At 39.1% G+C, this 23,847-nt stretch overlaps 1 protein-coding gene across 11 annotated transcripts in view; it reads right to left on the reverse strand.

Annotated features, from left to right (window-relative positions):
• The window catches only part of TUT7 (terminal uridylyl transferase 7), a 64,283-nt gene that overhangs the window by 23,919 nt on the left and 16,517 nt on the right, over nucleotides 1-23,847 (reverse strand). For all 11 annotated transcript variants that reach the window (XM_072763414.1, XM_072763425.1, XM_025984185.2 and 8 more), the window contains 8 exons: nucleotides 16,467-16,619; nucleotides 13,341-13,521; nucleotides 10,871-11,958; nucleotides 10,320-10,470; nucleotides 8,421-8,507; nucleotides 7,488-7,588; nucleotides 5,772-5,829; nucleotides 385-488 (listed from right to left, as the gene is read on the reverse strand). In XM_072763414.1, the coding sequence (XP_072619515.1) occupies nucleotides 385-488; nucleotides 5,772-5,829; nucleotides 7,488-7,588; nucleotides 8,421-8,507; nucleotides 10,320-10,470; nucleotides 10,871-11,958; nucleotides 13,341-13,521; nucleotides 16,467-16,619 (1,923 nt within the window). The remainder of the gene's footprint in view (nucleotides 1-384; nucleotides 489-5,771; nucleotides 5,830-7,487; nucleotides 7,589-8,420; nucleotides 8,508-10,319; nucleotides 10,471-10,870; nucleotides 11,959-13,340; nucleotides 13,522-16,466; nucleotides 16,620-23,847) is intronic.

The raw sequence follows: 23,847 nt of genomic DNA on the forward strand, positions 1-23,847 counted from the left end.
ATAATTCCATCTAAGTAGATGTTAAGAGTCCCCCACCTCACCCTGGCATTATTTAAACTGAATGCACCTATGGTCCAGAGAAAGCCCATAAAGCCCTGAAGTAATAATCCAAGTGTGAGATCAAAGACATACACTCCAAAATTAAAATTCAAGCCAAACAAAAAGCACCTGCCACTCTGACCTCATTTTAAATAAATACTAACAACTCTTTTTTATATACCCAGTCTCAGAACACTGCCAGGCACCCAGCAAGCACTACTAAATAATGATTAAAAGAATGAGTAAGATAAAATAAATGGCTTAATTTTGCTTGAGATTTTGTAAATTAAGAGACATTTGTTCCCCTCGACTGCCCTAAAGAAAAAGCCTAGAGAAAAATCTCACCAGTGTGTTATACAAACTGATGTCCACTTCCAGACCACTTCTCAAATGGAAGAACTTTACAATTGGCACCTTTGCTGTTGTAATAGGCAAGATATTTCGCAGACCTAGATTGGAAATAAGATAGTATCATTAAATACAGCAGCCGGAGCCATCAGCTACTCTTATGTTAAGGTTCTAACACAAAATGATGTAAACCTAACTCTGACATGTTTCACTGCAATCACTACAACTACTCAATTCTGTTACTAAATATCTGGAAAGACTCTTCTGGCAAAGTTTATATTAGTTAAACACATCAATATCTGAAATTCAAGGATGAACAAGGCAGACGCTGACCTCCAGGAACTCACTGGATTATGGGTGTGCACAGGGCTGTCAGTCTGCTAAATACCAGAACGGAAGAAGCAATTACAGAGCCTAGGCTATGTGGGCCCTTTCTATTCTCTCTACCCAACTATATCTAATACAGAGAAAAGCCTTTGGGGTAATCATCTGAATCCTCAAAAAAAAAAAAAAAAGCTACTCATCACAGAGCCAGAAGTTAAGACAGTAAAAGAAAGGAATCAACTTCAATAGGAGAGGAGGAAATTGCCTGAACTGGATGGACTTTGAAGAAGGAGAGTGACAAGTAAAGTTAGAAGAGGCTGAGGGGAGGGAAAGGAAAGGCAAGGAAAGTACATATGGACAGGGCAGATGCCTAAAGCAGAATGGCATGTTTGAGAACTTCCATGGAATTGTGAAGGCTATAGAGTAGACTTGAGGGAAAGGAATAATGAGTGATAGGAGGTGTGGCAGAAACCAGGAAGAGCATCTCTCTATATATCCTTAGAGGCAAAGAGACACCAATGAACTGTATAAGTTGGGGGGAATCACTGACCACATCTATCTGGATAATGCCCTTGGCAGTGGACAGACTGGAGGCACCCACTGGGAGGCAGTGTGACTATTACCAAAAATGATCTATCTGGGCCTGAACTATCTTGGTGGCACAGGGATGCAGAGAAGCAGGAAGACATGCTTAAGAGTATGTATACCTATATGGGCTAGGGAAGTGGAGGCAGGGAGATGAGAAGCAGAGGTAGGGGGGAATAGGGGAAGGAGGATTGTTAACAGTAAGAACTACCAGTTCCCGCGCACCAGAATCCTTCACAAACATTACCTCCTAAAATGTTCACCCTCACCCAAAAGATAGAAGACAGAGCCCCAGAGATACTAATGTGCTTAGGAATATGGAGCTAGTAAATCACAGAGCTGAAATCTGCATGTAGGTGTGACCGACTCCAAATCTCTACTGAACCCATTCCAGGACAGATTAGTTACTGCTTCACCCATTTTGGTGATTCAAAGGATGTCAATGTCAACCACTGAGAAAGTAGATTCAGAAGGAAGGGCAGGTAGTAGAGGTTGTGGCAGAAGGAAGGCAGTAAAGAGAGAGAGGAGTTCATTCTGAGATGGAGTTGGAGTTTCTCAAAGAGGTAAGCAGCAGTATCTAGAAGGCAGATACATAGTAATCCAGAACTCAGGAGAAAACTATGTAGACAACAGAAGAAATTTCCGAAAAAAATGTCTGTGCAGAGACAGAGGAGGTCTAACTTATACTGGATGGGGGGGGGGGGGGGGGTAATTCATATTTGCTGAATATTTGGCATATGCTAGATCCTTATTCTACTTTGTAGATGAGGAACTGAAGACTTACGATGAAATGAGTGTCTTTCTGGGAATACACAGCCAACAAGGGGGAAGCCAAGATTTAAAACTAGAGAACTGGGGTGCCTGGGTGCAGTTGGTTGAGCATCTGCCTTCGGCTCAGGCCATTATGCCAGGGCCCCATGTCAGGCCCTCTGCTCCCCAGGCAGCCTGATTCTCCCTCTCCTTCCTACTCATGCTCTCTCTCTCAAATAAACAGATAAAAATCTTAAAAAAAAAAAAAAAAAAAAGTTAAAACCAGGAATCTGATTCCAGAATTTCCACTAACTACTTTGCTATACTATATTTAAATTAGATAGCCTTTCACTTTATTTCCTTCTCATTCTAGAATTTGACACTGTTGCCCATTATCAGCCTGTCCTCTACAGTTTATTCACAGCACATTGTCCTAGTTCTTGTCATTCCAATGGCTCCTTTTTCCATGTCCTTTCTTAATTTCTACCCACAGAAATTAAAGGCTTAGTCCTTAACTACTCTCAAAGGATCCCTTAGAATTCTTTTATTCTTGCTCTCTCTCTCCAAGGATTTCAATGCAAAACTGTTTTCCTTTTGTTCTTCAATCCTGACAGACAACTCCATATTTCTAATTGGTTGCTTGACTTTTAACACTTGGGGATTATACCTTCATGGCAAACTACACATCTCTACATGGTGTCTTCTGCAAACATTCCCATTTCTCAAGTACCCAAACATTAGTCTGAACTTTTATTTCTTACTTGTAGATACCAAATCTAGAAGATTTCCCCTTGGGAATCTCTCCTCTCCTTTTCCTTTTAGGATCATTAGTATCTGGTTAAGGTCCTTTTGCCCTGAATTCACTTGGGTTATACCTTCCCTGAGAGACTCTACTAGCTGCTGAAAAAGCTTAAATTTTATTTTTATTGGGTTGCTCCTCTCTTGGAAGAAACTTCACTGGTTTTCAAATATCTGCAGGCTTTATCTTATCTAGTGATAGGAACTACCTGAAACTCCTCCCTAAATGTACTGATCTTCCCACTGTCCTCTGAGATATACTACAGTAACTCTCATGTTCATGTGCATGCACTCTTAGGAAGACTTCTCTTTCTATCTTTCGAGTCATATCCATCAACACCTGAGATCAGTATAAACTCATCTCCTGCATGAATCTTCCCTATGCAACTCTTAAAAAAAAAAAAAAAAGATTTTATTTATCCATTAATGAGAGACACAGAAAGAGAGAGAGAGAGAGAGGCACAGAGACCCAGGCAGAGGGAGAAGCAGGCTCCATGCAGGGAGCCCAACGTGGGACCGGATCTCAGGTCTCCAGGATCAGGCCTTGGGCTGAAGGCGGCGCTAAACTGCTGAGCCACCCGGGCCGCCCCCTATGCAACTCTTTACCAGAATCTCTCTATCCTCAGAACTTACTGAATACTTATAATAGCTTCTGACTTGTTCTGAAAAATGAATACTACCTTACACTGTTACATGGCCTGTAACATGTAACATGGTATCTTTCCTTTTTTAAAATCTGAAAGTTGGGACATCTGGGTGGCTCAGCAGTTGAACATCTGCCTTTGGCCCAGGGTGTGATCCTGGAGACCGGGGATCGAGTCCCACATCGGGCTCCCTGCACGGAGCCTGCCTCTCCCTCTGCCTATGTCTCTGCCTCTCTCTGTGTGTCTCTCATGAATAAATAAATAAAATATTAAAAAATAAAATAAAATAAAATCTGAAAGTTGTCCGAGGAAAAGACTTGTAGAGACTTTTTATTTTTCCACCATCCCTAAGTGCCCAACACTGTACTGAACACATAGTAGGCACCCAATAAGATAGTTGGGGACTGCTTTTAAAGATGTCAGGTTTCAGTCATAGCCCTCTAGCTATTATTAAATTCTTGTTCCATGCAATCTGTGTTCCATTACTATTATCTGTATGTAGAAGTCATTTCAGTCTAAAAATGACCTGTTGTTAACAAGCATGGCTCATTCTTAGGATAGATACACTTTTGTATTGAGGGGAAAGGAACATGAGGTCTCTAGTTTTTAATCTCAAATGGTGCAGGAAAAAAATTGAGCAAATAAGAGAGAGAATAATAAATTGAATGTGATAAAATGTTAATAGCTAGTGGATCCAAATGAAAGATATACAGAGTTTGTCATACAATTTTTGGGGCTTTCCTGTAAGTTTCAAATTATTTCAAAACAAAAAGTAAAAAGTCTAGCTCAGTACTAAATAATAATTGTGGCAACTTAGCAATTTAGTTTATTTGCATAATTTCAAAAAAATTTAAAAAGCTCATGATCTTTATTTAAAGATTCTATTTATTTATTTGAGAGAGAAAGCATGAGAGAGAGACAGAGCATGAGCAGGGGGGAGGGGCAAAGGGAGAAACAGACTCCCAGCCAAGCAGGAAGTCCAATGTAGGACTCAATCCCAAAACTCAGGGATCATGACCTGAGCTGAAGGCAAATGCTTAACTGCCTGGGCCACCCAGGTGCCCAAAAAGCTCATGATCTTTAAAGCTAAAATTCCCAAGTGAAAGGAATGTGTATTTCAGTGACCAAAAAAAAAAAGAAAAATTATCAATGCAAATAAAAAAAAATACTGATGTTCTATGTTAATTTTCAGAGGGAATAAACTGAAATTAATAGTTTTTCTTGTTATTTAAGTAATGTGCTATCCTTTTTATTTAAATGCTTGGAAATAAAAAAAATACAAAAAAAGGAGAGAGGGAGCACTCCATGTGTATGTTTGTGTGTGTGACACACTCCATGTGTATATATGTGTGTGTGACACTAACTTAAGTCTATTCTTTCTGAGAGAGAATAATAAGAGAGAGAGTCTCATAAACCATTTAAGTTTTGTAGGGTCATGAACCATATCATGCTCACCTTCATTCCCTGCTCCTAGCACAGAAATTTGCAAGAAATTTCAAGAAATTTTGAACCACATTTTAAAAGAAGAGTCTCACTGTTAACAGCATTCATAGCTGTCCCTGACAGCAAAAGAATATGTCAATGGTATGTCAGCACTGTGCACAATTTATAGCATCTATATATTTTATAGTTGTAAAAAAGTGACCTGGTTCAGTTTTCTCAACTTATTGATGAGAGGAAAAGAGATTAAGTTAAATGACTTGTTCAGTGTCACATACGACTGTTGAGCAGCATAGCTACAAATACAATCCATAACCCCACCGTGCTTTCCATTATGCTTCACACCTGTCAACAACACTTTGATTGATACAGTCTCATTATGACAAAAGTTTCCAAAATTTCTTGCCTGTTTTGTATATGCTTTGTTTTGAAATAAAACTAAGCTAGGCAACAATATACACACGAATGATTACCAATTCTTTAGTCCTTCATGCTTATTCATACAAATTTTTTTTTTTAAGATTTATTTATTTATGATAGACACAGAGAGAGAGAGAGAGAGAGGCAAAGAGACACAGGCAGAGGGAGAAGCAGGCTCCATGCCAGGAGCCCGATGTGGGACTCGATCCCGGGACTCCAGGATTGTGCCCTGGGCCAAAGGCAGGCGCTAAACCGCTGAGCCACCCGGGGATCCCCCTCATACAAAATTTTTTACAGACATCAATATTGCAAATGTGCTATAGATGAGCCACTATACTGTTTCATTGGCATTAATAAATTCTAAGTATGCAAAACACTAGTAAAAAAGACAAAAATATTTTTAGAAAAAGTTTGCAGAGGTACCTGAATGTTTTTTGAGGACTCTTGCCAATTCTTCAATAGTTCTTACACAGTCCAACCCCTGCAACAAAAATTGCATATACTGAATCAAAAAAGGAAGGCAAGTTCCTAACCTGCATCTAGATAGTTTCCATTACCTTTAGAAATAACGATTAATTTCAGCTCATTCATACATTTTTCCCTTTTAGGCAAGCCTTGGTCAGTATTCATAAGCAATATCCTATGGATATAAAAACTCCCGTAGACCCTACTTCCTAATGGTTTTTGGAAGTACAAGAGAGGCTGAAATCAGATGCCCCAGAAAAGTGTCAATCACTGTCCAGATGAGGACCTCTATTTTTCCTCTTTATGTAGTTGTGTTATTCATAAGTGCACTCTGTGCTAGAATAAATAAGAGGGAGCTTTTGTGCCCCACATTATTCATTCTGGGTGGACTTTCATTATATTTCTGTTAAGAGCTGATGACCTGCTATGGACAGTGATTAAGCTCAGGTGATCTCTCCAGAGGATTGTGTAAATGCACAAATTGAAGTCATACAGCAAATACGAGTGTTTAAAAAAAAAAATCACACTTCAAAACACTGGGCTCACCTTTTACAACATAAACCCTTTGATGGCTATATACATCTCAGAATGTATTTGAAACTTTTGTTCAGAAATGTCCATAAAGCTAGTTTATAAGCCATGTAAAAATTTGATATTGATGACATACAATAAGGTAATTCCATACACTGGACCCACTCCTGCTTGTCCTCTTTACTCACCAAACTCAGGGTAGACAACTTTGGGCTATTTTCCCAAATCAGATACATCCTCAAAAGAAAAAGACTTGAAAATAAGGACAGACATAAAAAGATCTTGAGTGACAGCAACATCACTCATTTGGCTCTACAGTATTTGGACTGTTGTCAAAAAGAAAAAAAGATTCTTGGCACTTCTCAGACTTTATACTTCCCTGCAGTGTATTTTGTAAATGTTTCCTATTTGTCAGAGGCTAGCAAACCTTTCTGCTCTGCAAACCACATGACCCTGTTGTAACTACTTAATTCTGTGGTTATTGAGTGAAAGCAGAGCTGTAAACACTTCACAAATGAAGGATGTGACTTGTGTCCTGAATTGACAAAACAGGCAGTACATAGGCTGGATTTAGCCTATGGGCCATAGTCTGCTGACTCTTGACATAGATGATCCAAGCTGATGTGCACAATCTCCGGATGCAAGAGGAACAGAAGGTACTCTTTCCTTTTATAGATTATCAACCAAATACCACATGTTTAGGGACATATGAAACCAAGTTTGTCTTGAATCTAGGTCTCTGAACTGTGAGTTTAGCCCTCTTATCATTGTACTACATTTGTCGGCCTTCTAAAAAATGTCTCAGAGAACCACAATGCCCGCCTCTTAAAACACTTTTCAAAAAGCCTTATGTGGGTGTGTGCATCAAAGTCAGCTTACTGGCCATGCCAGTAGGACACCAGAAGGGCTGGTTTGCCTTTATAGTGTTCCCACAGGCTGCTTTCAAATCCACTCTGTACTACAGGTTGAAAGTACTCCTTGCATTTACCTCTAAGCTTAAGTATTTGACCAGAGAGACTATGCCAAATGGCATACTCCATATGGTACGTTCTGATAAACTTGGAAAATACCAAGCTGTACGGTCAGTCAAGATTGTCAAATCATACTGCCACAGCAAATTCAAGTTTTAGGTGGTTACGGTACCTCTGCAGTTTCAAGTCCATTAATTGTCATACAGACGTCAAGGTCACTCTGTTTGAACCCAAATCCATTTTTGGAGGAGCCAAACAAGCTCAATTTAGTTCCTGTTAAGGATATATGAAAAGTAATAACCAATTACTTGAGTACATTTAATTTTCTGATCAAAATAGCCCTCTCAATGAATCAAATATACCCAGCTATTAACTATCCTATATGAATCTCATTATAATTATCTTCTTTTATTAACCATTTATTACAAGCTGTTTTCTCTCAAAATTTATTTTTTTTTTTCAAAATTTACTTTAAATAAATTCAATCTGCATAAGATGTGAAATACTACCAAGTGCCACTTTATTCTTAAATGTGCAAGGATATTTCAAGGAAAATGTGGATCATATCAATATATTTAATAATGTAATTTTATTGCTTTTTAAATATCCACTTTTTAGAGATGAACTTTGACTTTAAAAATAACACGAAATGAGGGAAGCCTGGGTGGCTCAATGGTTGAGCGTCTGGCCTTTGGCCCAGGGCGTGATCCTGGGGTCCTGGGATTGAGTCCTGCATCAGGCTCCCAGCAGAGAGCCTGCTTCTTCCTCTGCCTGTGTCTCTGCCTCTCTCTGTGTCTCCCATGAATAAATAAATCTACAAAAAAAAAAATCTTAAAAAAAATAAAAATAAAAACACGAAATGAAATTTCACTTGTGGTGTCTGCTAACAGAAATCCCACACTGCTACTGTCTTTTCTGTTGGTTAACTAGGATCTGGCAGACCAAAGACCATTCTCGGGATATCACAAAGTAAGTGAAGCCCTGTCCCCACCATCACCACAAAATTACCTTCTCATTCTCAAAGTTAATGTGCTTGTAACACATGTACTCATTCTAAAGGAAGGTCATACTACCTTTCTTTTCTTAAAGGTAAAAAGTTATTTACCTGGAAACTCCTGTCTTATGAAACTTTCTAGGTTTTGCCGAATATGTTCACGAGCTTGATCTTCTAAAATAGTTGGAGAAAAATCCTCTGTTTAAAATAAAAAAAAAAATTTAGAAACAAAGATTGTTCACACTCTCTGGAAAAAAACCCTTTTTTATTTTTTATTTTTTATTTTTTTTTTAAAACCCTTTTTTATAAAACAAAATCTAACATTAAAGTTAAAAAGAAAACTCTAAATTTTGTGTCTTCCTGGTAGAGTAGACAGCATTAGTAATATAAAATAGAAAATGTCTCTCTTTGAAAAGAGTCTATCCCCACTCTTTTACAGTTGGTGGGAATGCAAGCTGGTGTAGCTACCCTGCAAAACAGGTTTTTGGAAGTTCTTCAAAAAGTTGAAAATAAAGCTACCCTATGATCCAGCAATTGCACTACTAGGTATTTACACCAAAGATATAAATATATTGATCCGAAGGGACACCTGCACCCCAGTGTTTACAGCAGCAATGACCACAATAGCCAGACTATGGAAAGAGCCCAGATGTCCATCAACAGATGAATGGATAAAGAAGATGTGGTGTATATATATATAACAATGGAATATTACTCAGCCATCAAAAAATGAAATCATTTGTACTGGTGTGGATGGAACTAGAGGGTATTACGCTAAGTGAAATAAGTCAATCAGAGAAAGACAATTATCATATGACTTCACTCATATGTGGAATTTAAGAAACAAAACAGGATCACAGGGGAAGGGACAGAAAAATAAGACAAAATCAGAGAGGATGCAAACCATAAGACACCCTTAACCATAGGAAGTAAACAGCATTGCTGGAGAGGAGGGGCTGTGGGGGGACGGGGGTAACAGGGTGATGGGCATTAAGGAGGGCACATGATGTGATGAGCACTGGGTGTTATATAAGATTGATGAATCACTGACTCTACCTCTGAAACTAATAATATACTAAATGTTAATTAACTGAATTTAAATTTAAAAAGGAAAAAAAACAAAAGTTAATGATGTATTATACCACCCTAAAAATAAAAAATAATAAAACAAAGAAGACAGTCTGTCCCTAGGAGCTGCTCCTGGAATAGAAACAAATCTGCACAGCCATTCTGCTACTAGATTTCAGAAACGCAGCAGTCTATAAAGGTGGCCTTCAGGGAGCTCCCCCAGAGTGTGAACACTAAAGTTTGCAAGCATGCACAAACATATTGTTTTCTTCGGGGACTCTGGATTCCTTTCATAGTTTATAACTTCCAAAAAGGTGTAAAAACGACTAAATCACTGGTTAACAAAGAAGTGCCTTCTGACACAGTTGCCTCAGGAGGTAGCACCATGGTGCATCAAGCTCATCTAAAGAGTTACCTGCTTCTCCTTTAAACACGTTTCCTTTAACTTGAATTCTCTGTATACCACTGCTTCCCCACACTGGTATTCCTTAAAGGGCTGTTAGGGGGCTACTCATTAGTGTTAAAGTATTTTATGATTAAATTTTAGAAATGCTTAACATTTCTCAGAGGCCATTATTACCCTAACGTGCCCTGTAAATCTCTTGGGCAGGGAGCAGTGGCTACACTCCTTCCCTACTTGACCTATGGAGTACTTCTTGCCATGACATACTATTAACTGCACTCAGGAAAACAATTCAAGGAACACCAGTTGGGAATGGGAGTACTCCAACAGTTAGACTTAGAAGGTTCTCCTTCCTTCCCTATCTTTCCTTCCACAATGGTTTACTCTGTCTCAGCTGAAACACACACACAGAGCTCTGTGGACACAGGGAAGAATGGAACAGACATGGTCCCAGTGATGGGGCTAACAGGTCAGTGATGCAGAGGACCTTGAGCAAATGTCAATGCAATATTCTGACAAATGAAATGTTAATAACTTACTGTAACATTGGACGCAAACTTGATCTAAGATATTTAAAAATTTGGGTGTCAGTGGTGGCAGAGGTTCCAGCTGAATTCTTTTGAAGTCTTCGGGACAGTCTTTCTTGAGATGACCTTCTCGTTTGCATAAACTGCACACGACCGTAGGAGACTGCAGTAAGGGTCAAAGCAAAACAAGACATAATATACAACCCTGTGTGCCAAATGAAGGGGTCCTGAATCTTTTTTTTTTTTTTTAAGTCCATAGTCTACTCTCACTTTCCAAAGGAATAAAAATAATGTGCAGTCACTCCAAATTATTTGAGATGAGGACATCTTATGGGATACTCAGGAGTAAAAGGTAGTAATTTCCACTACCAAGAGCATTCCCTTTCTCCAAGGCAAATTCGCATAGGTCTAAGGAGGGAAGGAGATGGAGCAATTGTATTGGAGTGGAAGATCAACCCCTACCACCACCCAGACGGGGAGAACTCTATTATAGTACACAAAAATTACAGGCATTAAAACTGTTTAATGTCTCTTCTCTTAGTTCTGAGAGGGGCACTGATTACCTTGCCTTTCGTGAAGGTGAGTTTGCTGAATTCATAGAAGAAATCAGACTGATCCGAAGTTGAACTACCCTCAAATGCACTTTCTTCTTTAAGATTGATTTTGCTAAATTCCATTAGTAGAGCCCCATCTGCAGGTTTCCCACCTTCTTTTAAGTCTTTATACTTAGCAGACTCTCCTAGGTCATCCTCTTCCTCAGACAGGGCATCCTCATCCCCTGATCCTGTATATGTATTTTCTAACTCATCTTCATTAGCCAAGTCGTCCTCATCTTCCCTTTGGGTAATGGACAGCCTGGGCTCTTCATCATCATCCTCTTCCTCTTCCTCCTCCTCTTCATCGGAATGAAGGATTCCTGATGTACGGCCCTCTCTGGAAGGGGTGAAGTGGCTTAGAGCATCTTCGAGGTCATCAGTACCTCCTTCTATGCCTTCTTCATCAACATCAGCCTTGTCCTCTGAAGTAGTGAATCCATCACACTCTTTGGCTGTAGGATTTTGGAAGCCTTCTAAACCCAAAGTGCTATCTGTCTCATTTTTTTGTGTGCTGCCACAGATGGCAAGCTCTCCATGTTTGCTACTCTTTAAACCCAGATCACTGGCAGTCAAAGGATGCTTACCCTCTCTCCCAATTTTACTTCCAGTTTCTTGATGGTATACTTTAACATCCTCATACTCATCACAACTGGCCCCTGCCTTGACACAGTCTGAGTTTTCCAGGTGGACACTGACATGTGCATTTCCTATTTCCTCTGTTGGGGGGCTTCCAAAGCTTTCTGCAGTCTCTTGAAGAGTACATGGCTGCACCATGCAATTGTCTGCAGCTGAACTGGCAGCACCTGGCCCTTGAGCCAAAACTGTGCTTTTGAGTTTATCATCTTTGGCCTGTGTACCCGAGTCATGCTTGGCTACTTCTTTAGAATGTTTGGAAAGACAAGTGACAGTACTCAGAGACTTTGGAAGGCTGGATTTTGTAATTTTGTGTGGAAGAGCAAAATACTTATACGTTGTCCTTAAACAATGAAGTATATATTCAAACACGGGTTGATTATTTAGAGTCCTTGCCACATTTCGCTTAACAGAGTAGGGATCTGTAACAACAAAAAATCCACCACTTCATACATTTCTATTTCACGTTTTAAAAAATTAGCCTGCTATAGATAAAAACAGACAACAAACAAGCAATACTAAAATTTAGCATGAATCTTTTATGCTTTTTTAAAAACTGGGGATGGGGAAGTAAAGATGTAGTTTAAGAACAAAAAGAAATGCTTTCTTAAACGTCTGCTCTATGAAGAGAACCCATTCAGTTCAGAACCAATACCCCTTCCCTATTTTGTTCTGTGACTGTGGAGGTAAAAAAGGTGTCATCAGTGTGGCTCTTGTGCCATGGGGAAGTGAGATCTTCCCACCAGGCTCTGCTGAGTGCTCTGCCTCCCCACTCAGCCAGGCCCTGTGGTGTGTAGAGCTTACCTCCACTCTTCTGCCCTGGGAAGCCCCATCACTGAACTGGCTGGACTGAATTCAGGGGCGAGAGGGAGGCACGAGGAGGAGACACCACTTCTCTCAATCTTTTCTCCTCCCCTAGAACTCCAGCAGGTTAGGCAATTGGCCAGAAGAGCTGAGCCACAGAAACTGCAGGGGAGGGTTTAAAAATGTGAGATCCCCATGACTGCACACAGAATTTATGCAAAATGCAAAAAAACAAAAAACAAAAAACAAAAAAACCCTCTTATGCAATATAAAGCTTGAAAAAAAATCAAGCAAAAAATACAAGAATTCCATTTAGGAGGTTATTTGAAGGAGGAGAATTAAGATTTTTAGAGGGGTTTCAACCTCCTGACTTTGCAAAGCTGAGAAGAGCTAGTCCACTTAAAGTAGTCTACAGGGCACATCAGCAAGTCTTTCATACGATGGTTTTAGTTAAATGAGCCTTCGCTAGAAAAAGTGTTTTTATGAATCAGTTTCAAATGCTACCATAGATATTCCAAAAATAACCAGCCCCTCTCTCTATGAAGAGGAATCCAACAAAGAATTATTTTTCATGAGAAAAAGTATTTTCTCACCTTCGTAAAACTAAACAGCAATAAGCGAGGAAAGGACGGAATCTAAAAATCCAGCAACCAGAACAGTAAAGAGGAAAGGGGGATTCACACATCATGGGGCGGGGGGCAAGCAGGCATGACTACATAAGCGTTTTAAGTTGTTAAGCAATTTACAGAGAAAGCAAGGACTCTGACAGCCACTGTTTAACTGTTTAACTAAGACGTTTTACTGTAGTGCTTAAAAAGCCCAGGATAAACAAATTTGGTCCCTTGGGATGACCACAGTAACACATGCAAGATTCTAACTATTTCAACTTTTGGGGTCAGGCCTACATTACACGTGGAGGCTGAAAGGAGATGTAAAAAAGCATGCAGTTAGACTGGTACCTTAAAAAGAAAGGGAATTAAAGATAAACATTTTGAGATACCTTCAATGGCAATGCGCTTTTTGGGCCAATCCTTCAATTCGCGAGATACAGATTCTTTGACACGAATGCTTATCACTAAATCAGCTAAATTAAATTCTAAAGCATAGAATCGAAGCATTTCCACCCAGAGCTGCCCAACTGGTACTGATGGCACATGCCTGAGATCAAATATTAATGACACCTATTAAGAGAAAAGAGAAAACATACAGGTTAGTTCAGATGTCAGCACGATCTGAAAAACTAGAGATTATTCAAGCCAGTTACAAAAAAACCCTGAAAAACCTTAGCAAAAGACAGGAATTTGACAATCCATCTAGGTAAATCACATCTAGGTTGTACATTGTTTGTGGGAAAAATGACATTTCTACCCTGCACTCCTGGGATGAGAGCATGTTAAAATCTAACCATCATCATAGGAGCAGATAGGCAATTTGAGGTAACTAGGTGGCACTCTTCATTTTGAGGCCCTAAGGACAGGTGGAGAGAACCGTGCATGGATTTGCTACTCTCAGCACAGAGCTCTCCCTGGCACTGCCACTGGAGAGGGTACCTTTATACTTTATACACACGAAAATGTGCAGCAGCCAGAGGTGGAGAGCAAAGGGCAAAACACTCCTTTCATTTGCTCTGAGAAGCTACATGAGCTCACTGAATCTGCCATGGGCAACTGATTTTAAAGTCAACTCTCTCTCTCTTTTTTTTTTAAGGTTTATTTAAGGAATCTCTATGCCCAACGTGGGGCTTGAATGCATGAACCTGAGATCAAGAGTCTCATGCTGTTAAAATTGAGCCAGCCAGGCGCCCCAAAGTCAAATAACTCTTGATATTGGAAATTAATGCCAGGTTTATGTTCACAGACTCTCGACAAACTGGAACATGCTGTGATGGAATATACTGGAAGGTGCATAGGACCTAGAATAGAAACAAAAGAGTCCAAATACTGACTGCCACTTCATAGCTTTTAACTGCTCTCTGACTTAGCCTCTTCACTCTCAGTTGGCAGGATGGCACAGTGGCTGAGAGAACTGGTTTTGCAATGGGACATTAGGTTTGAAATCCATCTCTGCCATGGATTAGACGCGTATAATCCTGGCCAAGCTCTACATTGTCTAAGCCTCAGTTTCCTCATCTGAACAATGGGGATTACAGTACCCACCTCAGAGGGTTGTTGGGAGGACTGAGTGAGAGAATGTCTGTAAAGAGCTTAGCACAGTGCCTGGCACACATGTTCAAAAAATGGTCGCTATCATTATCTGCAGAGTAGGGATGATACCACCTATAACACAGGATAGTTATGAGGATTAAATGAGAAACAAGGGAAAGCACCCAGCAGGTCTGGTTGCTCTGTGTATTCTTTCACTTAGATACAATCTTTTAAGTACAAGAAATCCATTTATCATTGAAACATGTCACAACTGTAAGATGCTCTTGAGAGGTAATCCTTCAACTCCCATATGTTACAGGAGAAAACTGAAGCCCAGAAAGTTGATATGACTTGTCAAAGGTGCCACTGCTTGTCAGTGGCAGAATGAGAACAATGTCTCTCAATCCCAGTACAGTGCTCTTGTCACCACGCCATGCAATCAATCTCGACCCTGTCTAGGTCTTCATTTCTAAAGTAGTGGCATGACTAATCTCTCCAAATAGCACAAAAATGTAAACATCAAATATTTACTTGGGCTTACAGCAACAGCTTTTCCTTCTCAAGTATACAAATCTGTTTCCGATCACACTTTATTATATTGAGCTTCAAAACAGGTGATACGGTATTTTATTAACCACTAAATCCTGACCACAAACATCCTGTCAAATACGATAAAGTCATCAGGTAGCTTTACAAAGCAGAACTGCCTGAAAATGGAAGTGGTCTAAGTCCCAAACACTGTAGTTGAGGACATAAGAAAACCCCTAGAAATTGAAAGCCTCATTAAATTTCACCTCTTATCCGTAAGACTTACTCAGCATCACTAAGGGCTTTTTAAACACCTCACTGAAGTAACTTGATAATACAATAACATGGGACTTAAGAGATCAACATATCTACACTTATAGTACACTTAAGCTGTTTTTCTTTTAAAGTAGAGAACATTTTCTTTAAAAAAAAAAAAAAAAAAGAAGGGCAGCTAATGTTTAATGTGTTTACAACACGGTTGGCACTGAGATAAGCATTCTATAAGTCAATGACCCTGAGAGAGTACCAATATCATCTCCATTTTTAAGCGAGGAAACTGGGGCCCTGGAAGATCAAGTCACTTGCCCAAGGACACACAGCCAGGAGGTGGGAGAACTGGGATATGAATTCATATATTCTGGCTCCAAAGTCTGTAGTTTTCTCCACTACTAGAACCCCAAATAGGAAACAGAAAAAAGTGGTGGTGTTCTGGTGGCAGCAGGCACTGGCACTGCTTCCCTCCTCTCTCCAGCGTTCAAGGATTCTAGAAAACACAACTGGAGAATCTATGATTCACCACCATCCCCTCATTGTAGGCACAGACCAGAGGAGTGACAGGACTTGTGTGAATACAGCTAGGACTAGATCCTGGTCTCAGAAGTATTTTGTGGGTATTGCTGCCACTTCATCCCAGAGAATTATGGGGAAGGTCATGGGGTCAGGGACCATCCACCAAACTGGGACTGGTTCCTATTCTCATTTCTAGTATAATTACACAGCTCAGATTTTTGATATTTCAGTGGCAATTCTTTCCTTGTGCATAAATTTTCCTGCCTACCCCTAATGGTATGGATGAGGACTCTGAAATACATTATATGGAATACTTATCCACTGTTATTTTAGTACTTTGAGGTGAGTTTAATTTTCTTGTATTTAAAACTCATAATACCATCTAAGACATAATGAGGATACACAGGGATTTATCTTTGAATTCTCAGCATCTTTCACAGGACCCTATATACAGAAGAAACTACATGAATAACTTGGATTCAATAACCTGAATTTTACCTTTTCTCATTGCTTGTCTATTTGAAGGACTGAACAGACTAGGAAATGAAACATCACAAAAGAGTAAAGATAGTTGATGGATGAGAGGACTGATTAACTCACCAGATACCACAACTAACAATGAAATCAGATATAAATACCAAAATTAGAAATGAGCAAGAACAGACCTGTCCCCTTTTAACAGGCACTTCTTTTGGTGCCTCTTCTTTTGCTGTGTCTGCATCCCCGGTGGCATTATCAGTGTATTCCCAGACCACAGTGTCTTTCTGAACGTCTTTAAGATTGAAGTTCCCTAGTTTGTTTAATGAGAATCCTTCAATCTAGGAAAAATTAAGACAAATACTATTATTACGAGGTAGAAAGGATTTTATATCAACCAGAGGATATTAATCCTGGAAAAAATGAAAACATAGATCATTGGAAACAAAAAAAGGTATATTGTTTATGGACTGATATATCTGTTCATTTAAAAATACTTTTTAAAGTAAAAAACAAGGTTTTAGTTTGCATAAGAAATGGTAATTCTGTGAAATAATTCTTCAGTAAACAGTCTAAGAGAAGGTAACACAGCCTAAGCCCAAAGCCACCAGTTCTGGAGTAAACCTCCAGTGAGACTTTCTCCTGGTCTCAGGTTTCTCTAAGAACAGGTTACACTAGAACTTCCTTCAGGAGACAGTTGTGACATGAAACAATGGACATAAACCACTGACAAGGCATATGGCATACGGTGAATGCTCAATGTAAGAAACTTTCTATTGATACTGCTGAAATGCCAATTACTTAGAACACAGTCTGGGCTCAAAAGGTCTAAGAAATGTGAAACAAAGTTGAACAGGTTTCTTTATTGTGCAGTGGGATTGATCACCGCCTTTTTTTTTTAATATAATAAATTTATTTTTTATTGGTGTTCAATTTACCAACATACAGAATAACACCCAGTGCTCATCCCGTAAAGTGCCCCACTCAGTGCCCGTCACCCATTCACCCCCACCCCCCGCCCTCCTCCCCTTCCACCACTCCTAGTTCGTTTCTCAGAGTTAGGAGTCTTTATGTTCTGTCTTCCTTTCTGATATTTCCCACATTTCTTCTCCCTTCCCTTAAATTCCCTTTCACTATTATTTATATTCCCCAAATGAATGAGAACATACAATGTTTGTCCTTCTCCGAAACTTACTTCACTCAGCATAATACCCTCCAGTTCCATCCACGTTGAAGCAAATGGTGGGTATTTGTCGTTTCTAATGGCTGAGGAATATTCCATTGTATACTTAACCACCTCTTCTTTATCCATTATCTTTCGATGGACACCGAGGCTCCTTCCACAGTTTGGCTATTGTGGACATTGCTGCTAGAAACATCGGGGTGCAGGTGTCCCGGCATTTCATTGCATCTGAATCTTTGGGGTAAATCCCCAGCAGTGCAATCGCTGGGTCGTAGGGCAGGTCTACTTTTAACTCTTTGAGGAACCTCCACACAGTTTTCCAGAGTGGCTGCACCAGTTCACATTCCCACCAACAGTGTAAGAGGGTTCCCTTTTCTCCGCATCCTCTCCAACATTTGTGGCTTCCTGCCTTGTTAATTTTCCCCATTCTCACTGGTGTGAGGTGGTATCTCATTGTGGTTTTGATTTCTATTTCCCTGATGGCAAGTGATGCAAAGCATTTTCTCATGTGCATGTTGGCCATGTCTATGTCTTCCTCTGTGAGATTTCTCTTCATGTCTTTTGCCCATTTCATGGGCAAGTTTGTTTCTTTGCTGTTGAGTTTAATAAGTTCTTTATAGATCTTGGAAACTAGCCCTTTATCTGATACGTCATTTGCAAATATCGTCTCCCATTCTGTAGGTTGTCTTTTAGTTTTGTTGACTGTATCCTTTGCTGTGCAAAAGCTTCTTATCTTGATGAAGTCCCAATAGTTCATTTTTGCTTTTGTTTCTTTTGCCTTCATGGATGTATCTTGCAAGAAGTTACTGTGGCCAAGTTCAAAAAGCGTATTGCCTGTGTTCTCCTCTAGGATTTTGATGGAATCTTGTCTCACATTTAGATCTTTCATCCATTTTGAGTTTATCTTTGTGTATGGTGAAAGAGAGTGGTCTAGTTTCATTCTTCTGCTTGTGGATGTCCAATTTTCCCAGCACCATTTATTGAAGAGACTGTCTTTCTTCCAATGGATAGTCTTTCCTCCTTTATCGAATATTAGTTGACCATAAAGTATCAGGGTCCACTTCTGGGTTCTCTATTCTGTTCCATTGATCTATGTGTCTGTTTTTGTGCCAGTACCACACTGTCTTGATGACCACAGCTTTGTAGTACAACCTGAAATCTGGCATTGTAATGCCCCCAGCTATGGTTTTCTTTTTTAAAATTCCCCTGGCTATTCGGGGTCTTTTCTGATTCCACACAAATCTTAAAATAATTTCATCACCGCCTTTAAACTGGTTAACGTACATAATCAATCATGGTGTGGGGTGTGGATATGGTATCCTATTTCTCCACATCAAATGGGATACTTCTTTGGTTTAGTACACAGAATAATCCTTCTAAAACATAAGCATTCAATTCATTCCCCTGCTCTCAATGGTCTCCTTACTCAGGATAAAATTCTGAGTAAGTCCTTTCCGGGCCTTAGAAAGAAGCTAGGTAATCTGGCCCTTTGCCACTTCTCTGTTCCATTTTCTCAATACATCCTACAGGCCAGAGAGCTACTCCCTCTGTTTTGAAGGCTCCTTTCTAATAATCATGGAGCCACACTCCCTGGCTGGCTTGTGCTTTTACTGCTCTGAGAAATCTTCGGCTACCTGCAGGCTTTTTTTTTTTTTTTTAAGATTTTATTTATTTATTCACAGGGACAGAGAGAGAGAGAGAGGCAGAGATGCAGGCAGAGGAAGAAGCAGGAAGCAGGCATCATACAGAGAGCCGGACATGGGACTTGATCCAGGGTCTCCAGGATCACACCCTGGGCTGCAGGCGGCGCTAAACCGCTGTGCCACCGGGGCTGCCCTACCTGCAGGCTTTAAAGATTTTTCTCCTGTTTTCTTCCGGAAATTTGATAATTTTAATTTCTACATTTAAGTCTTTGATCTGTTTTGAGTTAATTTTGGGGTATGTTGTGAGGTAAAGGATTGAGGTTCATTTTTTCCTTTGTATCTAGTTTTCCCAGAATCAACTGCTGAAGAGACTTTCCCCCAATGAAATGCTTAGGCACTTTTGTTGAAAACAATATCAATGCTTTCATCCCACAGACTTGGCATGTCTCTACATTTACTTATATTATTTAATTTTCCCAGCACTGTTCTAGTTTTCAGGTTAGAGGTCTTGCACGTCTTTTGTTAAATTTGTTCTTAATTAGTACACGTTTTCAAGCAGCACTGTTAATGGAAATTTTCAAAACCATTTTTAAATGTTGCTAATATATAAAAATATAATTTTGGGGGTATATTATCTTTATATTCTACACTCATACTGAATTTACTAGTTAGCTCCAGGAGTGGTTTTATAGTTTTCTGAGGATTTTCTATGAACCATCATGTCACCCACAATAGAGAAACTTCTACTTCTTCCTTTCAGGTTTTTATGACATTTTCTTTTCTTTCCTTATTGTAACGACCAGGACTTCCTATAAACGTTGGAAAGCAATAGAGTGTGTGTGTGTGTGTGGGGGGGGGCATCCTTTTTTGTCCACAATGGTATGGGTAAAATGTCCGGATTCCAACATTAAGGAGGATGTTAACTATAGGCGTTTTTCACAGACACGCATTTTCAGGTTGAGAAATTCCTTTCTATTCCTAGTTTATACAGATTTTTTGTTTTGTTTTGTTTTCTTTTAAATCATTAAATGAATGTTGAATTTTATCAAGTGAGTTTTTTCCTGCATCTACTGATGATCACATGGCTTTTTTCCTTTATTATTTTTGTATACTTCCAAGTTGATTAGTTAATATTTTGCTAAGGGCTTCAGTGTCCACGCTCATGAGGGATATTGATATATAATAGCTTTCTTTTACCTGTATCTAGTGTTGATATCAGGATAATGCTGGCCTTTTATTTCCCTTCTATTTTCTGAAAGAGCTTATGTAGTTGGCATTATTTCTTCCTTAAATGTTGATAGAATTCACCAGTAAAGCCATTTGGGCCTGGTATTTCCTTCACTGGAAGGTCTTTAATTACAAACTCAACTTCTTCAGGGAATAAAGGGCTACTCAGGTTATTATTTTTTTTCTTGAATGTTCTTTTGGTATTTATTCTTTTTTTTTTTTGTATTTATTCTTATATGTATAGGTCTCTTTGATCAAGGTTTTCTAATTTATTGACATAAAGTTGTTTATAATATTCTCTTATTCTTCTAGTCTGTAAGATCTGGATAACCCTCCTTCATTCCTAATATTGTGTTCTCTCTTCTCTTCTCATGAATCTATCAGGGATTTATCAATATTACTGATCAAACAGTTGGCCTTGTTAATTTTCTCTGTTGTTAGTCTATCTTCTCTTTATTGATTTTGCCCTTATCTTTATCATTTCCTTTAAGAACTTTCTTTGGGTTTGGGACACCTGGGTGGCTCAGTTGACATAATTGACAAAAACTGCTATATTATATATAATATATTTATATATAAATATATATATTTATATATATATTTAAGGTATATAAGGTATATAAATATATATATATTTAAGGTATATAATCTGATGATTTGATATTCATATACATTGTGTGAAATGATTAATTACTGGCTTCTGCTGAGTAGTTTGCCATCATTCAAATCATTGTTCATTTATGGAAGGTGTTTTTCTGGCTGCTTTTAAGTTTTGCTCTTTTTATTTTTGGTTTTTACTATCATGTGCTCCCCATGCCTCTCTTTGAATTTATCTTGTTTGAGGTTTCTTCACCTTACTCTATAAATTTGTCTTTTATCAAATATGGGAAGTTTCTGGCCTTTTATTTTTTTTCGTGTCCCATTCTTATTCCTCTCCTTCGGGGACTCAAATTACCTATAGGTTACATTTTCTTCTTCTTCTTTTTTTTTTTTTTTTTGAAATTGTACCTAAGTCCCTGAGGTTGTTATTTTTTTCAAACATTTTTCTTTTTCTTCTTCAGATTTCTACACATCTGTTTTCACCTTCACTGGCTCCAATGTCACCTCCATTGTTATGTCACCCAGTAAATTTTTTATTTAAAAATAACATATTTTTCACTTCTAAAATTTCCACTTGTTTCTCTACATTTTCTGTTTCTCTAGCTGATACTTCCTATCTCTTCATTCATTGCAAGTATATTTCTTTTATCTCATGGGGTATACTTATAATAACTGCTTTAAAGTCTTTCAGAGTTCCCACATCTAGGTCATCTTGGGTTTGGCAACCGGATTTCTTTTCCCTTTTCCCTTGGGAGTGGGTCCAATCCTCCTATCCTCCTACATTGAGTAATTTTAGACTGCATTCTGCATACTGTGATACCATACTGCGAAAATTCTAGATTCTTTATGTTATTCCAAAACATGTTGATACTTTTGTAGGTAATTAACTTGGCTACACAAGCTGCACACTATCTCATCTCCCATAGATAGCAATTCTGACCTCAGTTCATTTTTTTTTTAAGCCTTAGCCTTAAGCCTGTTGTTAGTCTGCTTCACATGTCTTATGGATGTGTCATTAATTTTGGAAAATTCTGTCATTATTCCAGATTATTTCTTCTGTTTCTTTCTCTTTCTTCTTCTGATACTCCCATAATTCATAAATTATAAACCTTAGTAATTGTCCTGCAGTTCTTAGGTATTTTTTTTCATTTTTTCCCCCTTTATACTTTTCAGTTTGGGAAGTTTCTATTGAAGAAAGCACGATCCTTTCCCCCATCTGTGTCTAGTCTTACTGATGAATCTGACAAAGGCATGCTTCATATATATTATAGATTTTATTTCTTTCTTTATTTCCCTTTGATTCTTTCTTGGAGCTTCCATCTCTCAACTTGTATTACCCATCTGTTCTTGCATGTTGTCCATTTTTTTCTGTTCAAGCCCTTAGCAATATTAATCTTAGTTGTTTTAATTTCCTGGTCTGATCATTCCAATGCTTGCTCGATCTCTCCAAGCTACATTCTTTTTGCCTCTTAGTATAACTTGTAATTTTCTTGTTGAAAGCTGGGTATTGTACTCAGTAAAAGGAACTGACAGACAAGCATCTAATGTGAGGTTTTATTGTGCTAGGAGTTAGGCCATGTTTATGGATTGTTGTAGTGGTAGATGCTAAGAGGCTAACACTTCCTGTGATGTCCTTGTTTTTGTTTTACTTGTTGTCCTTGGGTTTCCCAAGAGATTTCTTCTGAAATCAGGTCTTTCCATTGTAATCCCATTTTATGCACGAGCCCTAAAGATGTGGTAAATTCTGGGGGGAGGGGAAATACTCTACAGTATTATGACCAGGTCTCAGCCTTTTAGTGAGCCTGCAGCATGAAGCTGTGAGCTTGCAAAGTGCTTTTCCATCCTCCCCACTTGAGGTAAGATAGGAAGGCTCAGGAAAGGGGGTGGAGTGGGTATTTTTCTTTTCCTCAGGCCAGTTAGACCCTGGTAAAAAAAAAAAGTTTCCCTTGAAGGCACGCTTTTGTTTAGGAGAACAGCATGCCCTGGGCATACTTCAAAATGGTGTCTTTTTCTCTCACCCTGCTTGAAAGCACAGGGGTATGGAGGGTGGGTTTCCTGGGGCTAGCACCTTTGAAGTTGTTGGGAGGTTCCCTAAGACTGGGGCCCCTGCTATTTTTCACTTTCAGGCTTGTCCAGACTGAGTCTCCAGAACCACAGTCTAAGCCCTCCTAACCCTGGTATTGGCTCTGTTCCTGGGCTTCTGCTCTAACAAGTTATAATCTGCTGTATTCACTTATCTCTCCAATTTTGGGGGCAGTGGCTTTCCCTGTGACCTTAATTCTTTGATGGATCTAAGAAGAGTCGTTGATTTTCAGTTTGTTCAGTTTTTTTTCTTCTTTGTGTGAAGACAGAGTGATGATCTCCTAGCCCTTTCCATGACAATTGGACTGGTTCAGGAGTTAGAGATGTCCTAAGTATACACACAGAGTTAAGGGTTCCACTTCTCAATATCTTTCCTCCCTGGGTTTGACCCTTTTATCTGGTAGTCCTAGTTCCTCTGGCCAGAGAGAGAGCTGGCTTTGCTATCAGAGGGGTGTGCCTTCAGGGGAAAAACCACAGAAGAGCAGAAACTTGCTCTCTGTTGGCCACTTGCTCCAAAGTTGGACTTCTCTCCAAAGTCTGCTTGTGCTCGTTCAGTCTCCAGAGGTTTTTCATGTTGTTTATGGATCACTTGGTTAGGAGGTCGTGCCTCAATATCAAAAGTAGAACTTGACTCTCTATTAAGGGGGAAAAGAACTACATTTGTTCTCCTACCTTGGTTCAGGAGCTCTACATTCATGATCTCATTTCATAATTTTCCCCAGATGAGGACTCCGAGGCGCAGATAAAATAAATAACTTGCTGAAGGTCACAAGGATATGTTTAAGTGAAAAAATCTGGAGGAATTGTAGGGCTAGAAAACCTTAAATTACTCTT

Source organism: Vulpes vulpes, chromosome 1 (assembly GCF_048418805.1).
Source record: "Vulpes vulpes isolate BD-2025 chromosome 1, VulVul3, whole genome shotgun sequence".
Taxonomy (NCBI): Eukaryota; Metazoa; Chordata; class Mammalia; order Carnivora; family Canidae; genus Vulpes; species Vulpes vulpes.